At 39.3% G+C, this 20862-nt stretch overlaps 1 protein-coding gene across 2 annotated transcripts; it reads left to right on the forward strand.

Moving 5' to 3' along the window:
* The first annotated feature begins 765 nt into the window (after positions 1–765).
* On the forward strand, positions 766–17636 carry LOC140071054 (alcohol dehydrogenase 1-like). 2 transcript variants are annotated; one of them, XR_011849036.1, is made up of 9 exons: positions 766–876; positions 3857–3958; positions 4490–4631; positions 6016–6103; positions 9583–9802; positions 10982–11242; positions 12213–12242; positions 14162–14300; positions 15295–17636. XR_011849036.1 is itself a non-coding variant. In XM_072118297.1 (9 exons), exons 1-9 carry the CDS (start codon positions 859–861, stop codon positions 15317–15319), a joined length of 1131 nt encoding a protein of 376 aa, XP_071974398.1. In that variant the 5' UTR covers positions 766–858; the 3' UTR covers positions 15320–17636. The 2 variants fall into 2 exon arrangements, 1 of the variants encoding a protein (XP_071974398.1); XM_072118297.1 differs by having other exon boundaries at positions 12107–12242.
* The last annotated feature ends 3226 nt before the right edge of the window (positions 17637–20862 follow it).

A 20862-nucleotide genomic window follows, 5' to 3' on the forward strand; every position in this document is an offset into this window, starting at 1 on the left:
CGCATCCGATATATCGGACGCTGAGCGTTATGTCACTGCGCTCAGCGTCCGATATATCGGATGCCGAGCGTGAAGGGGTTAATTTTTGTGTGTGTGTGTGAGGGTGTTTTTACTTTATGTCCCCCATGAGGTCATAAAAGACCACTGGGGGACATTTTCACTTTTTTTTCTTTTACTTTTTTATTTTCTATTACAAGTTTTCCCCTGTAACTGAGGCATCTATAAGAGCCTCAGTTACAGGGTAAATGCCCACCTGCCACTGGCACAGGTGATCAGAGCTGTACTGGGTCTATGAAGCCGGCGGCTGCGCCGCTCAGCTCCTCTCTGCATCACGCTCATTCAGAGCGATGCAGGGAGGATCGGAGAAGGGAGAAGTGGTAACGAACCGCATCTCCCTTCTCCCTAGGGAGACCGGGTCCTGCTCCAACGATTAGCACGGGAGCAGCAGAAACTGTAGCAAAGTCTAAAGACGTCGCTGCAGACTCCGGACCTGCACCCGCTGACGTCTAAAGTCAGCGGGCGGTCCGAGAGGAGTTAAAGTGTTAAAACCGCGATACAGCGGTTAATAACACTAACGAAAGTAAGTACCGGCACCAGCTCACCCTGAGCTGGTGCTCGGTGCTTACTCCTACCATTCTAACTGGTAGGTTTCCTTTAAGCCTTTTTTGGTTGAATTAATATAATAAAATCGTGTGTCAATCCACATTGTGCAATGGTGTAAAGAGCTCAGCACAATGTATTGGCAGCAGCTGCTGGATTTAGCATCATGTGACTGAGGGAGGGTTTAAGAAGAGGAACTGTGGTGGAGAGGCGCAGCTTGATCCTTTCTGCTGCTCACGAGAAAGGCATATTGTAGGAATGGATACTGAAGGAAAAGTAAGAGCTTTGTGCATTGCAGTATTACTAGATATTTGCCAATTCGATTTCTATACAAATAAAACCTTGAGGAAAGGAAACCTAACCTCATCTTACTTATTAAATGTGACATTTGTGAAAGCTTAGGGTGCATTTACTTTAGATCTAACAATGTTGTGAATCTCATGTGTTTGACATCGCTCTACATAAAATACCAATGCCGAAAATGCTGACATTTTAGATAAACACGGGCATCTAAGCAGTTACAGTCGACATCTTTAAGTTTAATGTTTTAGGCCTTCTTGACATTGACCACTTTATTTTGTTTTCTTTTAGAATGTGTGTGAGGCAGGATATAAGGTAATTTACCGACATACATCCATTGAAAGTTCTGCGCCTCTTTATTTATATGTACATTGAAGCCTCATGTCTTTTATCTCATCAGCCAGACATTCCTGTCCATAAAATGGTCGCAGATGGAGGGTTATGTGATCTTATCTGACAGGACCTTATGATTGTATTCATGAATACTATCATAAGGTCTTCTGCAGCCATTTTATGGTCAGGAATATCTGGCTGATGAGGTAAAACACTTCACTTTACATTTCAAGAAAGTAGGGCAGAACTTTTAATAATAATCCCTCTATTTATATAGCACACAGAATACGCAGAGCTGCACAGAGCTTGCCAAATCAGTCCCTGTCCCCAATGGGGCTCACAATTTAATCAACCTACCAGTATGTTTTTGGAGTGTAGGAGGAAACCGGAGGAACCCCACACAAACACGCATAGAACATATAAACTCTTTGCAGATGTTGACCCTGGGACTTGAACCAAGGGCCTAGCTCTGCAAGGCTGTAATAATAACCATTGAGCCACACTGCCACCCAGATAATAGATGTATATTTGTAAATTTCCTAATATCCTGCCCCCTAAACTTACTCACACATTACAAAAAACATGAGATAAGGTGGCCAACCCTTTAAGGGTTTTGAGGGTTGATTGGTCATGGACAATTAGAAATCACATGATCCTCCATCTTTGGCAGAAGGCTTTACATATGAAAAAAGCGGTGCACAACTATTAATAGATGTATATTTGTAAGGTATCTATTTACTTAGGGTGTGGTCACACATTGCACCTACAACTCCATCACAATCGGTTTTGCGGTGCAGTTTTGTTATTTAACAGGTGAAAGACATGAACTGAATGGGTGAATTTAAACTTGGAGGGGAAACCTGTTGCACAAATGTCATTCACCTGTGAGTGACTCCATGGTCCTGTTTTCCTGGTCACTCCAACAGTGCTTGAGATAAATGCGGCCATTCCTTCCCAGTGCCTTATTCCTCTAATCTATAGCAGATGAGCTTTACACCTAAGCATGTACATAAAATGCAGCACACATTCTATTAAAATGGCGATCACGGGTGCAAACGCACAATTTATTTTTTGCCTGTGTTAGGGGTCTCCAGTATTTTGTCTACTTTGGGGTCTCCAATATTTTTCTGTTCTTGGGATCTCACGTATTATTAGTTTTATGCGCTGGGGGTCTCCATTATTGTCTTCTTTGGAGTCTCCAGTATTATTGTCTGCTCTGGGGGTCTTCTGTATCAGGAATAGATTGCTCTGGGGGTGTCCAGTATTGTTTGATATGGTTTCTCCAGTATTATTGTCTAAGGCACTGGTGGCGAACATATGGCACGGGTGCCAGAGGTGGCACTCAGAGCCCTCTCAGTGGGTACTCAGGCTGTTGCACCATGGCACAGTTTGCCAGACAGGGATCCTCCTGCAGTCTCAGGACTTGCCATGTTTAGCATTATTTTAATGTGGAGCATCCTGGTCTATCTGTGACTGCAGGAGAGAGGAGGTGTGGACAGGGTCAGGTTATCATTGGAGCCCCTCCTGTGCGTCCACTGGATCTTCCTGTTTAGGAGGCTATCAAGGGAAGCTCCAGTGACAACCCAAATTTCCTTTCCTTCTGACAAAGATATTGGTGCCCTCAGGCCCATTGAAAGCTGTGTTATAGCATGGAGCAAGGAAATTACAATAAGTTACTGCTTGAATTGCTGTTTTGGCAAAATATGCAGTTTTTGGGTTGCAGTTTGGGCACTCGACCTCTAAAAGGTTCGCCATCACTGGTCTAAGGGCTATTCAGTATTAGTAGTTTTATGTTTTGAGAGTCTCCAGTGTTTTAACCCTTTATGTGATTTCCAGTACTATTATTATCTGCTCTGCAGGCCGTTTTGGGTTGCTGGAGTGGTGTATTTATTGCTGTATTGTGGCATTTCTAATTTCTGAGTTGTGCTGTACTGTGGTTGTTGGTGCATCTTAGGTGCTGGGTATTCGTGCTGCCCTTTAAAGTTAAGCAGTATAACAATATGGCCTTGGACCAATAAATCAGGAATAAAACAGACATTTAAAGAAAATTGGAAAATTACATATTCACCTATTAACAAATTTTCCAGAAATCATTAATACAGATTCATTTGAGAAACTTTTTAATGTATCAAAGCTTCCTTCTCCACTTATTTTGTCTCTTATAATCCTCCCTCCTTTCTTCCTAATATGTTAGTTAGATGGTTGTCTGCAAATCTCCCAAACTTTAATAGGCCATGCAGTCATTACTGTCTGCATGCCCCCTCATAACCACTCCCAACCACCTATATGGGAGTGGAGAACATGGAGGGGGTATGCAGATCACTACACAGCCTTCTCTATCCCCCAGAAGGCAGCAGGACACAGGATATCACAGGAAGTCCTGAGTCTTGCTTCTGACGGGTCACGTGTCCCCAGGGTCTTTTACTTACCCTGTTAAAGTTTGGGATCAGTGGACAACCCTTTAAAAAAGGATTTACTGAAAAATCTCATTGCATGGAGTAACTCCTAGTGGTGAAACTTTTTTTTACATGAAGTTTGACTTTGTGTATCTATGTATAAAACAGAAAACCATCATCAATTATGTCTTCATCTGATGTAATCACATTACATACTTTTACTGCAGGTGATAAAATGCAGGGCAGCTGTTGCTTGGAGGATACATCAGCCGCTTACCATTGAAGAAGTAGAGGTGCAGCCACCAAAAGCCCATGAAGTGCGGATAAGGGTAAAACTGAAAGAATTGCTGTCATGTACTGATGTACAGTATCCGAGCTATGTTTTAAATTGACTGTTCAGTAAATAATAAGTATATACAAAGGTGCAAGTGAAGGGGCAAATAAAACAATAAATGGTTTCTTACTACTTCTGCTTCTTTATTGCTCCATCACGAATGCTCCCACTTGCTAAGGGCACCACAGCCAACCTTAGGAGAGGCTGCTCATGCAATCACTCAGTACTGTCTATTGGGATCATCAGTAGTAGAGTGTTGGTGGTCCTGGAAATGTCAAGCAAAAGATTTATTATCATAATGCCCACCCCCCCATGGATACTAGTATGTATCAGTATATTTTTTTTACCAGGCAGCCCCTTACGGGCCGCATATTTTACTATATACTATTTAAGTCCTTGTATAGCACATGATGTACCCAGAGAAGCTACCATTCTTGAATTCTCACAGCTCAATTTCATAACACAATATTTGCTTTTTGTGAACGTGCCCTAATGCTAGCTAAAGCATTGCCTTTACTTTCTGCAGATATTCAGTTCAGGAATATGTCGGACTGATGACCACGCGTTACATGGAGATATGAAAAATATTGATTTTCCTGTTATTCTTGGCCATGAAGGAGCAGGAGTGGTTGAGAGTGTAGGTGAAAATGTTACAGAGCTTAAACCAGGTATGAGACACATGGATATATAGAGGGATATTTAACAGGGCTTCTTCAACAGAAAACTGCCATAGAATCCCTGAGTCAATCGCAATGACTTGCAAACCACCAACAATTGGGATTTTTTCCCCCTTTACAACACCTCCACGTCGAGAGGGCAGGAGCCTCTTGATGCATCTAGTGGTGCCGGCATATGATAAATCTCCCCCACTGTCTGCATTTATAGGAATACACAGAGGATTTGGAGTGTGGGGGGCACATGTTCATTGTCACTGACCTATTATTGGCCTGTGATAGAAGCTGAGCTAGTGATGAGACATTACCCACGTGGTCTCTGAATAACCAGTGGCATCATTGGAAATGTAGGTTACTATAGGGAACCATACAAGGGCTCACTACACAGAGTATTCTCCGAAGATTCTAGATTTTCTTTCATTGCAGATTCTGCAACAATTTATAAAATACCTATAATAATGCTGAGAAACGTATATAACCCAGCCTAGTATAAACCCAAGGATTTCAACACTAAATCATGTACCCAAACAAAGAAATCCAAGACGGCACACACATACATTGTCAGTAAAGTATATGTTTATTTGATAACAACTCTTAAACAACATAAAAAAAACACATAAAAAAGAGGAAAAACACACCGAAAATACAGTGGTCACAATGTATACTAGCAAAATATATGTGGAGACTCACTCCTACTACACTGAATCCAATAGTCAGATCCCCATAGAATATATCAGCAGAAATCCTGCTAGATGGACAAAGTCAAACAGGGCTGAGCAAGACGGCAATATAATAATAATAATCTTTATATGAAAGTATATGTATACAGACCAAAGAAGCCGATCCCCGACAAGTGTTTCACTTAGGACACTTTGTCAAAGGTATGATTACTTTCATGTTACCCTCTTGCTCACCCCTGTTTGACTTTGTCCATGTAGCAGGATTTCTGCGGATATATACTAGAGGGATCTGCTATTGGATTTAGTGTAGTAGGTGTGAAGTCTCCACATGTATTTTGTTAATATACTTTATGACCTAATGTGGGGCCTGTATTTTCTGTGTATTGTTTCTCATTTTTTAAATGTTGCTTTCGATTTGTTATCAAATAAACATATAATTTTACTGACAATGTATTTGTATTCTGTCTTGGATTTTTTGTTTGGGTACAACTATTTATACAGACAATAAAAACATTGGTTAAAATGTAAATGGTTGATTGTCCCTCCACTGCTGCATGCCAAGACCAAGGAAGTGGAGGTGGTGGTCCAACATGTGATATAGGTATATGACTGAGCACTGTGCAATGTAAAACAGTTCATACTGCTTCATATCTATGGTATATGATTATGATATTTTCATTTTATTTTGTTTTCCAAAGGGGACAAGGTAATCCCACTATGTATTCCTCAGTGTGGAAGGTGCAGTTCTTGTCTTAGTCCACACACCAACTGCTGTCTGAAAACACAGTGAGTATTTTGTTTATCTTACATACATAGAAAAACACAACATAAATACAGAGTGCACCTAAACTGAATGACTCAAATACAGAATATTGAACAAACAACAATACTTTATTAAATATATCACCTAAGGCTACATTCACACTAACGTATGAGGGACGTATATACGGCCGACGTATATACGGCCGATATACGTCCCCCATACACTTCTATGGGCGCACGGCACCCTACGGGAGCGGTACGGTGCGGCACCGTACCGTTCCGTACCCGGGAAAAAGATAGGACCTGTCCTATCTTTTCCCGTAATACGGCGCCGTGCGCCATAGGTTGCTATGGAGAGGGGCGGGGGTGAGCTGCGCTCACCTCCTCCTCCTCCCCGTACACTGCCGCTGCCCGGTACGGTACGGGCGGGCAACGGCAGTGTGAATATAGCCTTAGTGTGGGCTCTACGAAGGTAAACAGTCGACATGACAATTGTACCCCTTATGTATAGATGTCTTTGTCAGGCTTGTATGTTGTAATCATATATGATGTCCTTATTTTCTTGTGTATTGTGTTTTACTTCTGGCACTGACTGCTAATTACATCTATGTATGGTCTATAGGAAACTAGTTTACTCCCCTTTTCTTCACTGTTTTGATACTTTTTAGCTGGATAGTATAGACTGAATTGGGACACATTTTATTATCCTCATATTTGGTCAGGGTCATGTCGTTGGTGTAACATTTCCCAGAATTATGATTTTTTTTCTATTATTTCATCATATTTTGATTTATGTGTATTATAATATGTCAGCCTTTAAACCTTCTAGATAAAGATAGAAAAGAGATAGATTTGTGATAAAGTAAATTCCATGTGTTTCTATCAGTCATTTCATTTGCCATGAGGCAGGGTGACCCTTTGGGAGGCAGCAAACGCTGGCAAGTCCATCCTACCAGTATGCCATGGAGGGAAACGCAGTGTACTGCAATCAGCACATGACAAGGGTAGTGAAGTAAGCGGAATTGTTGTATAGGTCACACAGAGTTTAGATGGGAGGGGGTTTTGTTGATGTTAGAGCAGGGGAATATGTGCAGGGAGGTGGGACATAGGGTTTAAGAGAATCTAAGTGCAGTACCAGCATTTTGCCGGAGAACGTTGACCAGAAAGTTTTTCCCACCCACCCGCCCTATTTGTAAGGTTGCCTGAGTTGATGTTGTATATGTAAAAAAAATAATTTTTTTGTACTCATGATGACTATGATTTATTTGTCGCAGCGGCAGGGTAGGAGGGGCTCTCAAAGGCAAGGAGTTTAAAGTAGAGAACTAGGAATTAGGATTCCAGTTCTTAGAAATGTAAGTTTACAGTTAAGCTGGGATAAGCACCCAGCAGGTTGGATATATTCATGCGGGCAAGGACCCCAGGATGGGTTTTAGGTCTTCAACAAGGGGTGCCCACAGGTTTGGTGATCAACGACCGCGGGCAAGTTGAGACCTGGGGAACAATGTTCAGGGAAAGCGCCTTCGAGGACCCCCTCCAATTCCTGTAAAATAAATAAAGTTGGCCGCTGTGGCCTTTTTTTTTCCACCTATTACAGAGTATTTGTGTTTCTTGAATGGGGGTGGAAAAGGGGAGTTTAAAAAGGGGGTTATGCACCACAGCGGCAGTTTCACTGTCCCTAAGTCATGAAAAATCAATTATGCTGGTGCCTTGACGTAATTGATAGGCAGAGCAGTGCAGCACATCATGCCTGTGTGCTCCGCTCTGCAGGACCCAGCCTGGCGTGACATCAGCATCACGCACTATACACAATGCGGCTGCCAGCTGGAGAGAAGCTGCAGGGGAGCGTTGGGGCTGGAGGCAAGTACAAGGGTTTTTTTTAATGGGTGTCAGCTGTATATTATAGTACTGGGGGCAGGCTGTGTCTAATAGTAAGGGGGGGCAGGCTGTGTAAACTGAGAGGTTCAGGCTATGTATACTAAAGGGTGGGAGAGGCTTGTGTGTGTATATGTGTGTATATATATATATATATATATATATATATATATAACACACACACGGGGGGGCAGGCTGTGTGTACTGGGGGGGTGGTATTGGGCTTGGCGTAGCTCTATATACTGTCTATGGGGGAATCTGTGTATAGGGGCTGGATTGTAATTAAACTGGGTGGCCTTATATAGAGTACTGTATAGAATTTAATTTGGGAGTATGTATATGGGGAAAACTATAAAAATCGGGTGTGTATATAAATTAGCAGGGTTCTGCAGTTCAGGGGGTGTGGTATATATAACAAATTGTGGAAGCTGTAGATGCTATAAATTCAAAGGAATAAAAAGGATGCTTTATATGGTAAATAGTGTGTTCAGTCATATTGTGAGGATAAATAAATTAGGAACACTCTCCGTTATATTGAAAGTAACTGTGGTTTTTTTATGGGATCCGTGTGGAGTTGTGCTGCATGGAGATTAAATAATTTGACTGTGAATTCAGCAGAGATAAACTATGGCTGTAAAAATCGGAAGGCCTCTTTTTGATGGAGTAGATCATCATATGTAAGGTACTAGAGGTCATTAATGTCTGTACCTAATGACTAGATTCAATACTAGGGTGTGAGGTTGCATCATTGGACACATTTTCAATTTTTGCCTAGGGCAGCAAAAATGCTAGAATTGAGAGATAGACTATATAAATAACAAATTGTTATTATTAAGAGAGAGAGAGAGGGAAGAAAAGGATGAAGGGGGAGGAAGAAAAAAGGAAAGAACAAAAGAAGTTGAAGGATACCACCAGGAGGATACCAGAAAGACCATCATCCAGAGGCTCCAGAAGAAAAGGTCATCTTGCTGAGCATCATTTCGGCGTCATACAGGATCCAATAAGGAGAGGTATAAATGTAACTTTATCTACTAGGGATAGAGGCTGGGATACCAAGTGAATTGTTTTTAGTTAAACTAGTTTTTGTTTGTTGTAGGAGAAAGAAGTGGCTTTTTGATATTTTCTATTGTACTCAAAGTAACTTTCTTTTTTTGCAAATGATCATAAAACCATAAATTTGTGGTGGTCATTTCTTTGCTACATCATCCCAGAACCTTGAAGATTATTTATGATAATATTCTTAGACCTTTGTTCAGTAAATGACTTAAATCACTTTTAACTCTTTCTTTCTGTTTTGGTATTTTGATATATTTAATAAAGTTGTTCTTTCAAGATTCTATATTTGATTCATTCATTTTGGATGTGCACTCTATTTGTCTCTTGTGTCTTTTCTATGTCTTTTCTATGTATGTAGAACACAACTTTCTATGTATGTACACAACTTTGTGTGGCATTCCCCTGCTTTTTTTCGTTCTAATGTGGAGCCCGTTCAAAACAGCAGTCTTAATAGATTACCCTCATAGTGTATATTTTTATGCTATCCAGAATATTGTTCTGTCATAGGTTCCTTTCAATATATCGACTGGAGCTTTTACTTGCCGAATCATACACATTATATTTCTCCGTCCTAGCATAAGTGAAACTCAAAATGTAATGCCTGATAAAACAACAAGATTCTCATGCAAGGGGAAGCCTGTTTATCACTTTTTGTGGACAAGCACTTTTTCGGAATATACTGTAGTGCCTACTGATGCTGTTGCAAAAATTGACGACCGAGCACCACTAGACAAAGCATGCCTGTTTGGTTGTGGATTTCCCACCGGATATGGAGCTGCTGTGAATACGGCCAAGGTGAGACCATGTATCCAGTTAAAAGCAGTGGAACTGTAGCACCATCTCAATAAAGTTGCCCATGCAGTTACTAAAATATGTTGCTATATACAGGACTGTAATTGGTGCTGAAACTGCCCTTGGCATTCTCAGTGCTTATGCCCCCTATTGGAGCCGCCTCTTCCCATATCCCCCATCATGTTACTAGACTAGAGCAGTGCCAGACATAGGAGGAGTCTCTCTAATGTGCTGCTCCACTGTAAACAGTAGATTCAAAAACTTGTTCAAGCTGTGTTCACACGATGCATTTGCCTTGTGTTTTGAAATGCATTTTGCAAAATACTTCATCCCATGTAAATACATTTTCTTAAAGTGGTTGTCCCATCTAGCAAGTACTGGGCTCAGCTAACTCAGTCAGCTCCATAGAGCTTAGGTGTGAGGCTGAAAGCATCTTTCTAGAAACTCCTACAACTTTTGCCATTACCAGTTAGATGAGAAAATATATTGAACGATCCAGCACTCGTGGTATAAAAAAAGTTTAGAATCTTTTATTTCATCCAAAAAAAATGTAAAACATAGTGACGTCAGGTTACGGTGCATGACACAAGCCTGTATCTATGACGTAAAAGAAAAAACACTGGAATGACCTAGGCGTTTCAGACAACACAATGTATGTCCTTACTCATGGCCACAAATGCTGGATCATTCAATATATTTTCTTATCATCATTATTATTTCTTATCATTACCAAAGTTGCAAGGTCTGCTATGGATCTTGGGCAACATTCACATTGAAGGAGAACAGATGAAGAGCAATGATTTCTTTCCATTATGGCGAGCTGTATTTATTTTTTCTTTTTTTTATATTCTTTTTTTGACTATTCTTCAAGCTATGGCCAGTGAGTAGCAAGGACTAGTGATGAACAGACCAATAAAATTCAGGTTCAGCTGAACCTAAATTTTAAAATCCTGATTTGGGTCCAGGTTTGGCGTCACCAGCAGGTTAGTGCCGGTACATGGCCGCATCAATTTAAATGTACTGGCAACTTTGCCAGTGGCTTCAGTAATTATTGGGGAACCAAGCAGCAATGCTAAAATCAGATGTAGAGTAGGGTCAGTACACAATTTTTTTGGCCTACCTCTGCCCCCTTAAGGTTTTCCAGAATTCTAGAATTCTTAACTTTGCTTTATTTTCTTTTAGGTGGAGCCTGGCTCAACATGTGCAATATTTGGTTTAGGAGCCATTGGGCTGTCAACCATTATAGGCTGTAAGCTGTCCGGAGCTTTGAAAATAATAGCCATAGATATAAACAGCAACAAGTTTGAAAATGCAATGATGTTTGGTGCTACTGAATGCATCAATCCCAAGGATTACAACAAGCCCATAGAGAAGGTGATAACTGAAATGACAGGACATGGAGTACATTATTCCTTTGAGTGTATTGGAAGTACAGAGGTCATGGTGTGTACACTTAAACATTGCTTTATTATGCTATGCTTTTACAATTAATAATAAGCCAATTTTAGAAATATGTGCCACAAATACTGTACCTGCTTTATCATTATTAGTTTTGTCATTTATTCACATATTTATACAGTTAAAGGGAATGTATTACCAGTAAATTACCTATATTTAACAAAGTGTTTCTTGATATACAGAATTAGTGATGATTTAAAAAAAAAATCTATATTTAATTAAAGGGAACCCATCATCAGGATTTCACATTTTGACCTAATGACAGGTTCCCATTATCTTTGTAATACTAATTACCGAACTTCTTTTATCATTAACATTCTTAGTTCCATTCAGTTTTAAGAGAACATAAAAGTAAACCTAGCTATATCTGGCTCCTTGCCAGCAAAGAGCATCAAATCATGGATATGTCTGTTCTAATTCTGTGTCATCCCAGCTCTCCCACCTCCTCTCTTATGCAGATGTGAGTTAACTGAGATTAACGCACGGGGTCAACCTACGTCAGCATAATTTTATATACTTTTAGAATGGAACTAAGGATGTTCATTATAAAAGAAGATTGATAATTAATATTAAAAAGGCTGAATACTAAATACTTTTTAGTATTAAAAGCCTAAATACTGATTTAAAATTTCCTTTAAAATAAAATACTATACAATTTTTTTTTCCGATACTACTTTACTTTCACAGTCCACACTAGGCCAGGGACCATATGTTGCTATGAAATTGTCATCTGCAGTCTGTAAACTGTATAAATGTACTATTCGTGCTGAAGCTAAGTGAAGAATACTTAGTTGCAGTTGTCTGTACTTTAGAAATTCTTGTTTGGCAGTTTTTATTTCTTTAACCTAGAAAGCAGCCCTGGAGTGTACTCACATGGGATATGGAATCAGCGTGATTATAGGTGGAGCCCCTCCAAATGAAAACATACATTTTGATCCATATCTGCTCTTCACAGGTCGTACATGGAAAGGAAGCATATTTGGAGGTATGCATTTGTTAGTTAAACTTAAAAGAACATTCCTTTAAGAGCCTCTTTGATAATTGTATTGGAGAATTGCTTTAAAATGGTTACCTGATATTATTCAGGTCTTGTACACTCAGGCCTCAACCCAATTTGGGACTTCACATTCCATGGAGGAAATTTTTTATGTGGCTTTGTCAGGTCGAGTACATTCTGTATCCCTAGGGTATTCACCAATTTATGTCTTGATTCTTTAGAATTCAAAATAAAGTATTAAAACTTCACAGCTTTAAATCTATTAAAAGTTGATACAGAGCCAAGCTAAGTCATGGTGGACTAACCCAAACATTATAACGACAACCCTCTATATTTCCCCTAATAAACCTCCTCTGGTATATCCACCACTTACCAGCTAAACTAAGTACTGTGACAGCCACAGATCATGCTTGGATAGAATTGTTGCTTCACTTTACATATCAAGAAAGCTGAGCAGAACTTTTAATAAATGCATATTTGTAAATCGCCTCATCACAAGGTAAAGAGGTAAAGTGGCCGACAGTTGTAATTACTCCATCTCTTGCAACAACTTCTCCACAGAATTCAAGTAACCAAAAGGTTGCCTTTGAGTGTAGAATCACTTTGAGCAATGGTTCTAGCGTACCGTATTTTTCGGATGATAAGGCGCACCAAACTATAAAGCGCATTATGAATAAAGGCCATCTAAGAAGTATAGGTGCATACATAAGGCTCACCAGATTATAAGACGCAGAAAGTTTCCTGGTGGCTTCTTGGGTAAGAAGGAGGACCTGGAGCATGGTTTGGATGCCGAGTGGAGAGGTCGCATAGAGAGCCTGCTCTGCCACCAGCTCTGGTAAAACGACTCTCCACAGCATTGACTGTCAGCACCCTACGACGGAGGACATAACGAAGAGAAGAAAGAACGCCCCAGGCCCCCGCAAACTCAGACTTCTATAGTTCTGTGGTAGAGCCGAGCCAAGATGGCGCCAAGCGGCCAGCACATAGAGAGCAGCCAGGACAGAGGAGAATGTGAGCGACACCCCGAATAGCCGCAGATCGTATTCGGCAACATCCTCCCCAAGCAGCAGCAAGGACACAGGGAGCAGAGGTGAACGATCAGACAGGGAGATAACACGGGGGTAGGTGACAGATGATGAAGTCCCGTGGTTCGCGCTATGGCTATGTGGCCCGGAGCTCGTCCCGTTTTATATTTAATCGGACTATAAGGCACTATAAGGCACTCAAAGTAACTCTAAGAAAATCATAGTTTTTTTTTGTGCGCCTTATAGTCCGAAAAATATGGTAACTCTGTAATCTCCAGTTTTTAACCTGCACCTGAAGTTCTGATGAGTGACCTCTTAGGACCGGGGACAACACAGGAAGTGAAAATGCAAGTGGCACCCAGTATATGCCCCCAGTATATAGGTATCCACAGCACATCCCCCCCCCATTAGATAGTTAGATCCAGCACATGCCCCCAAGTAGATAGGTAGCAACAGCACATGCCCCCCAATAGATAGGTAGTCACAGCAAAAAAAAAAAAAGAATATTCACTTACCAGCGCTCCCTGCAGCCAGCTCCTCATTGCTCCCATGCTATTCTCTTTGACCCAGGCTTGGACAATGGTAGCAATGGTGCCTGGGTCGTACAAAGAATGTAGGAAGTGGTAACATCGCTGCCTGCGTCCAGTGATCAGTCTAAGAGACATACAGCAGCCATTATTATTTACTAAAGATCTGCCTGAGAGCCAGATTCAGCCAACAAAAGAGCCATATCTGGCTCCCAAGCCATAGGTTCCCTACCCCTGACCTATCCTGAGGCTAACTCAGCTTTCAGCCTGTCATTCTATAACTTTTAAAACTTAAGTGACCATTTATTGACATTTAATGAATACCAAGGCCTAAAATTTGTATTTCAATTTCCAGGATGGAAAAGCAAAGAATGTGTTCCCAGATTAGTTGCTGATTACATGTCAAATAAATTTGATATAGATGGATTAGTCAGCCATACTTTACCATTAGACCGCATCAATGATGGGTTTCAACTCCTGCAATCTGGAGAAAGGTAACTTTAATTATTTTAATCTGTATTCTTTTTTAATTACATACAGTTACTGGTACTGTCTTTTATATACTGAATACCAATTATTATTATTCAACATGCTTGCCCCATGCAATAGCTTAGGTCTTGATGAGATTGATAAATATCTGACACCCAGGCCCAACCTATGAGCTGTTTTTTGACTTCGCTACACTATTGCAGAACAGCTCCAACTCTAATTATTGAAGACAACCTGTTATAATGCAGCACTGCAGAATATATGGAGTGATTCACTATCTGCCTATGGCGGGCACCAATAATAGGCCATTATTGATAACTTTTTACCAACCTTTTTAAATAGCAATAACTAATTAAACTGGGGAAATATAATTGTTGAGGTTAGAGGCAAAAATCACTGATGTGGATAGGAGGTTGAGAAAAACAAATGGGCCTGGACATTGCTTTTTTTGTTATGGAAAAATTAAAAATGGAGCACATTTTTACCCGTGTGAGATTATATGCACGAGTTGTTTCATTAATTATATTTATCCCCTGTCTACAGGAATAAATATAAGAGAATAAATATCAGATCACAATCGGAAGAATGGTAATTTCAAGTTTCCTTTATCTGATTTACACTACCGGGTTTCATAGTCTTGTTAATTGTCCAGAAATCCCATGGAAGTCAATGGAGTGCAGGATCACACTATCTTCATTAACTTCTATGGAACTTCCAAATCGACATACAGTTCAGAACACCCTGTTCTATGCAGCAGATAAGGAGAACTTGCAATTCCCCATTAATTTGATTGTATGGGTGAGGGGGGATTTCAAACAGTTGAGATCCCCACCCACAATCTCATATTTGTCCCCCTTCCTGTGGATACAACCCCTTTAAGTTCCAGAAATTAAATATAGCAATAGACATACTATATTTATTAGTGTAGGTAAAGATGCATAGCTTGATGGATAAATGTCACCTTATCATTATATTTTTTATTATTTTTTTTTTTTACAGCATCCGCACAATCCTGATACTTTAAAATGGAGGTCTAACAGGTCCCAGGTGTTGCCCGTTCTCCACAGTAGAAGAAAACTGAATATTTAAGATTATAATGCTTATTTTCTCAAAGAATTTGTAACATTGTTTTGAATGAATGATTGAATCATTATAATAGCACCTTGTTGACCTTAAAGGGGTATTCTTATAAAGACAAGATTCTTAAATATACTTTGGAATTGTTTCTGTATCCTATCTGTCTCTATCAGTCCCGGTGTTGATTGCCCCTGGATCCCACACTAAATCTTCTGACTATAATCAGATTCTTTTCATGAATAGCTTCTCTTGTCTGCACACTGCCTCCTTCCTCTACTCCTGTATTACAAGACTGGCTCCTGCCAGCAAACAGCAGTGTGCAGAGGCCTACTCTACAAGCTACAGGCAAGATAAGGTCTTTATAGCAGACCTGGACAGTGTGTAATATAGGTGAATTAGCAGAGCTGAGAGTGTCATTGTGTTTTACATCCATCTCATAATCTCTCATCTCCGATCAGTCTCATACATGTTCCCTGATAATCTAACCACATTGACAGTATCTCATAGCGCAAAGGGATAATAAAGTGCCTGCTTAGAGAGTCCCTGCCTACACTCTGGAATCTTACACTGACCATCACTGAGTTATAGGAGCTAAAACAGAAATAAAACTTTAAAGGGCACCTACCACCCTGATTCTACCTATAAAGGTAGAAGGGGTGGTAGGTGGATGAATGGGACGTGGATAAATGGGCGCTGTGTGCCGAAGATTAAATGATAGGAGGAGTAACATGGCTACTGGGGCGTGGAGTAGCCGCGACTAGTAGCCTCATGTCCAGCTACTCCACGCCCCAGTAGCTACATAAATAAATTTGCATATGCCTGCAATAAACTTTTCTAAAAGATACCCGGGACGTGAGGATTGGCCCAAAAAGGGCTATCCTCACGTTCCATTCATCCACCTACCACCCCTTCTACCTTTATAGGTAGAATCAGGGTGGTAGGTTCCCTTTAAAGTAAAATTTTAAAGTAGGGGGATTCAAATAATCTTTATTGTGTAAACATCACTAGGGGGTTAAAATTTGATAACTTTCTTCCTTTGAAGCATGAGCATTTCTTTGTTCTGCTACCATGAATGTGACCACTGTGACCCAAATTTTCCATATTGGGAGTCCTTTGTGGTAATTACAATAGAATTATGTTTCAACATGCTTACAGATCCGAATAAGTAGAGCCCAGGAATCTGTATAGCAAATATAGAATATCTTGTAACCACCCGGGTCTTACTCCTTTAAATGTAAACCTTCGTTACAACAGCTTAAAACAACCTAATAATTATGTAGAAATGATTTATTTTTAAGTATTTTGTTTGTTGATGCATTTTTTCTCATCTGTGTAGGGCAATTAAAATGTCTGTGCATGGTAATATAGCACTGGATAAAATAGTTTACTTAATGATTATATAATTTTCTTGCATGTTAACCATAATATTTTTTTAAAGGTCTGTATGATCTGTAAGGATTGCAGATACTGTTGCATTAATTATTGAGGCGAACCTTGCATAGAGATATGATTTTTTTCCCACTTTATTAACCGATTGGTTTAAATGAAAGTGTCGTTATTTGAAGCACATCTGTAGCCGCGCTAGATGGCGCTACAGTACATGTGTGGCTGATACAGTACCTGGTTTAGGCAGTACCATTGCATTTGGCAGCTTCCTCTTTGCCCTTTATTTTTGTAGAAAAATGGTTCTGAAGTCCCACATCATTTAATCTGCTTTAAATAATGGAAGCACAGGTAAATGAAAGGTGCTAGAAGCAGGTGTGAACTGTTTAAAATTGGCACAATAACCAAGTTTCACAGAGCATTTATCATTCTTCCGTTAGTCAAATTCTATCCCCCATAACGTTTGTACACTATGATGCAAGAATTGACCATTCTGTAGACTTCTCCTAAACTTCTCTAATAATTTTAACTGTTGCCTGTGAACTAACTTGCAAACTGCCATAGTGTTCTGTATTGCATTGCACCTTCCCCACCATTTCCTAGATGATGTATTTGATTGGAGAGCGGGAGCTGTTTACAGGCTTACTTTACACGAGTGAATGCGATTTCATAGATAGCAATAGGAATATGTGTCTCTTCAACTATCAATGCATTAAACTTGTGTACGTTTTTGTATTCTTATGTAAAGAGTCGCAGTTAGACATCACATCCTAAGATGGAGAAAGTACTTGGGAAAGAAATGACTGCTATCTCATACCTGCCAATTTTTTAGTGTTAATCTTGTATATTTCTATAAGACTAAATAAAAAGTTGATATTAAAGCCAAGACTTCCATTTTTATTGGACAAATGGACTGTTTTAAAAAAAACAGTAGTGCTCATCTCAACGACCCCATCTGCTGATTCAGATGTGAATATTATTTTACACTGTTTGCTGAAACAGATAATCTTAAATTAATAACTTCTCTGCAAGTACTGCCTTATCCTGAGGCGTTGTCAGTTTAATGGCACATATATTATACACAAAAAAAATTTCACAATAACCACATTAAAAGCTACATTTTTCCAGTAAAACATTTAGAACACGTCGTGAACACTGTGCTTTCCCATGGTAAATCTTTAACCAAGATATTCAGTATGTCAAATGTGAAGCAAGGCAGTTGAACAATAATCTACTGTCCTGGTTTTATAGTTATACAATAGTCCCTGGCTTAATTGACAGCAAGGGTCATGAACATTTGATGCGTTCCAGTTGTGTCTGTGTGTTGTTTTGATGACTTTTAGAAAAAAGCTGTTGTGTGTGTACATGAGGAGTATCACTCTATCTGTCCATAATATAACTTACCAGTTTTCTTCTCTGAAACATCTATCTCTATTTTTCATTATCCCTTAGCAAGTGGATGTAGAATGTCATGCTTCACTGCACACACATATCACTATCTCCTACAAAATGATAGATATCATAAAAATCAGTACTGAACAGTGTTGTTGTACATGGTACCATAGGGCAGCACCTTTAGTGGTTAGCATTACAGCCTTTTGTAAACAGCAAAAGAAATTGCTACCTCAATGTGGCTAGCCTAGTTGGTCACACACAGACCCATGGTACTCTCAAAAATCAGTAAACAGAGCAGCAAAATATGGTAAGAGCGTTTAAAGAAAAGTCAGTTAAAATACAATATTTATTAGACATGCCTTAAAATATTCAAATAACCCGGGTGTCAGGCAAAACATTGCCAAAACAAATTGATCATACTATTGTCAACCAGGAGTTCCACCTTATATCAAATATAGGAGAAAAGAAAGTTGCCTCTTATCACTCCTAAAGAATCTGTATGCATGTAGGTGAGTAGTCAGTTTGTTACTCACAGGTACACAGCAGATGACAGTTCAATTCATCCTTCCATATGTATGGTTAGCTGTCCCTATTCCCCCTTGTTATGTTACGCCCACCCTTACAAGGGCGTATTCACACCCTGCACCCCTGACACCTATTCACACCCTGCACCCCTCCTGCCTTGGCACGTTTCTTCCTAACATCTGATTCTTCAGAGGGTCAAACAATGAGTGGATGCAAGAAACAAATGTATCAATTAGATGCCCACTGGTGTGTGAGTCATCATGGGGTATAAGTAATGAGCGGGTGAAGTTTACACCTCGCCCTACAGGTATACCTGGTGTTGGTAACCTGTACTCGCTGCATTGATAGTGTGATCACTACCAGCCTGTCTTGATAGTCAGAGAGTAATATAATCACAAAGGTTTTCTAAAATGAATGCTATTAATCAGATCATTACCATTTAGCATAATATAGTAGTGTATCTCTGCAGCGATTACACTCAATATATACCGTAGCTTCACATGACACGAAATGTTTTGCTGGAACACCAGCATCATCAGGGATCAGGGCTTCTATTTCCTGTTTACAAAGATAGACTTAGCAGTGATTTTATGGTGATTGAAAAGTGTAGAAAGCAAGAGGGAATAGATGGAAAATAACTGAAGAGATTTATTATAACATTTCTTATAAATTACAGATTTCATTTTGGGGCAAACTTCTGGTATTCTCACTTATGATTAAAAGAAGCTATAAAACTGCTGGGAATTGGCAATAATCATAGTTGCTATATTTTTATTTTTTTATTGCTTTTCTTATACAGTCCAAATGACACATTGACACATTCTTTGGCTCAGTACGAACCTAAATAAGTTTTGTTATGTCATTTTTGCAGAGTGATCTGTAGTTTTCATTAGTATCATTTGGGGAAATAAGGCCAAAAACACATTAACGCCACATATGGGATAATTATAATAACAATATCATAGTAGCATATAATAATAGTATAGTGCTAAAGAGACCAGACAAAGTTTTATTAAAATATGCTGTCAGTCCCACAAAAGTGATCGGAATGGTAATCACATATCCACAAATTTCATTTGTTCAGCAAGTTTTCTAAAAGATCAAGCTCCCCGATTTCAACATCATACATTTATCATCAATTATATGCATAGGTGATGCATTTTGTCTATGGGAAACCGCATCAATAAATGCTTTACTCATATGTTTTCTTATGCTGATACTGGTCAAAAAGTAATATTGCGGTCCGATGGAAAAAAAAAACTGAAATTGCATCTATTATAAGGCTTGTAAGCCAATAAACTATTTTATAAGCTTATAATCCCCCATAGTTTATTCATGTGGTTCCTGTTGCAGCGAAGTTGTTAGCTTTTCTAGATTGTTTACATTTAATGCAAAATGAAAGCTAACTTAACAAGTTAGTCTATTTGGTTTGCAATATATTATTGGTCACTATTAATGTATCAAACTCTCCCTTCTGCACTGCATAGACCTGTACAGTACATGTTGGGTTGGTATTAAAGTGTTTCCTGCTGAATGATTTTATGACATTTGGCAGCCATCAGCAAAATTTTCTGATTATCAAATGATTACTGTAGCGTTCACCTCTTTTAACCTTCTTGGAAAATATCCACAATACTTTATTAGTCTTTTTTTTTTATTAATAGATCTTTATTACATTTTTTCCCCTTTAGCGGATACATAGCATAAAAATCACATCAATCTCAGAAATACAATGAATAATAAATAAAAACAACCATTTTTTAAGAACCGTAATATCAAAAACCTCTTGTGTAGCACTACTGCTCCATTTCCTAGCAATGCCCAGTCTTGCCAGAAGTAGTATCTTCTTAAGTGTAGGCCTCTTGCTCAAATCCTTCCACCATCTTACACAAAACCGCTGAGAGAGCTTCTTCAATAAATTTAAATACACCCCCCCCCAGTAATTCTTAATTCTGTAACATTCCTAAATGATCTGCAAAAAATCTGCGCCCCCGTTAGATCATATAGAACTCATTTCATATCTGCCCTTAATTTCATCTGATTAATGATATTAAATTGCACCATTTTGTGATTTCATGAAGACAAGGAATCACTTTTTTAGTTCTAGTTGACCTTAAAATCCTATTAGTTTTATTTGTTGATAATAGCAGAGCCCCTATGAATACTGTTTTACTCTACAGCAACTCA

The sequence above is a fragment of the Engystomops pustulosus genome, chromosome 1, assembly GCF_040894005.1.
Source record: "Engystomops pustulosus chromosome 1, aEngPut4.maternal, whole genome shotgun sequence".
Lineage (NCBI taxonomy): Eukaryota > Metazoa > Chordata > Amphibia > Anura > Leptodactylidae > Engystomops > Engystomops pustulosus.

Excerpts from the sequence above, each read along its gene's own strand:
- LOC140071054 (XM_072118297.1), top strand. Across the intron at positions 3,959-4,489 it reads CCCATGAAGTGCGGATAAGG|ATATTCAGTTCAGGAATATG; the intron begins GTAAAACTGAAA and ends TACTTTCTGCAG. Across the intron at positions 14,301-15,294 it reads CTCCTGCAATCTGGAGAAAG|CATCCGCACAATCCTGATAC; the intron begins GTAACTTTAATT and ends TTTTTTTTACAG.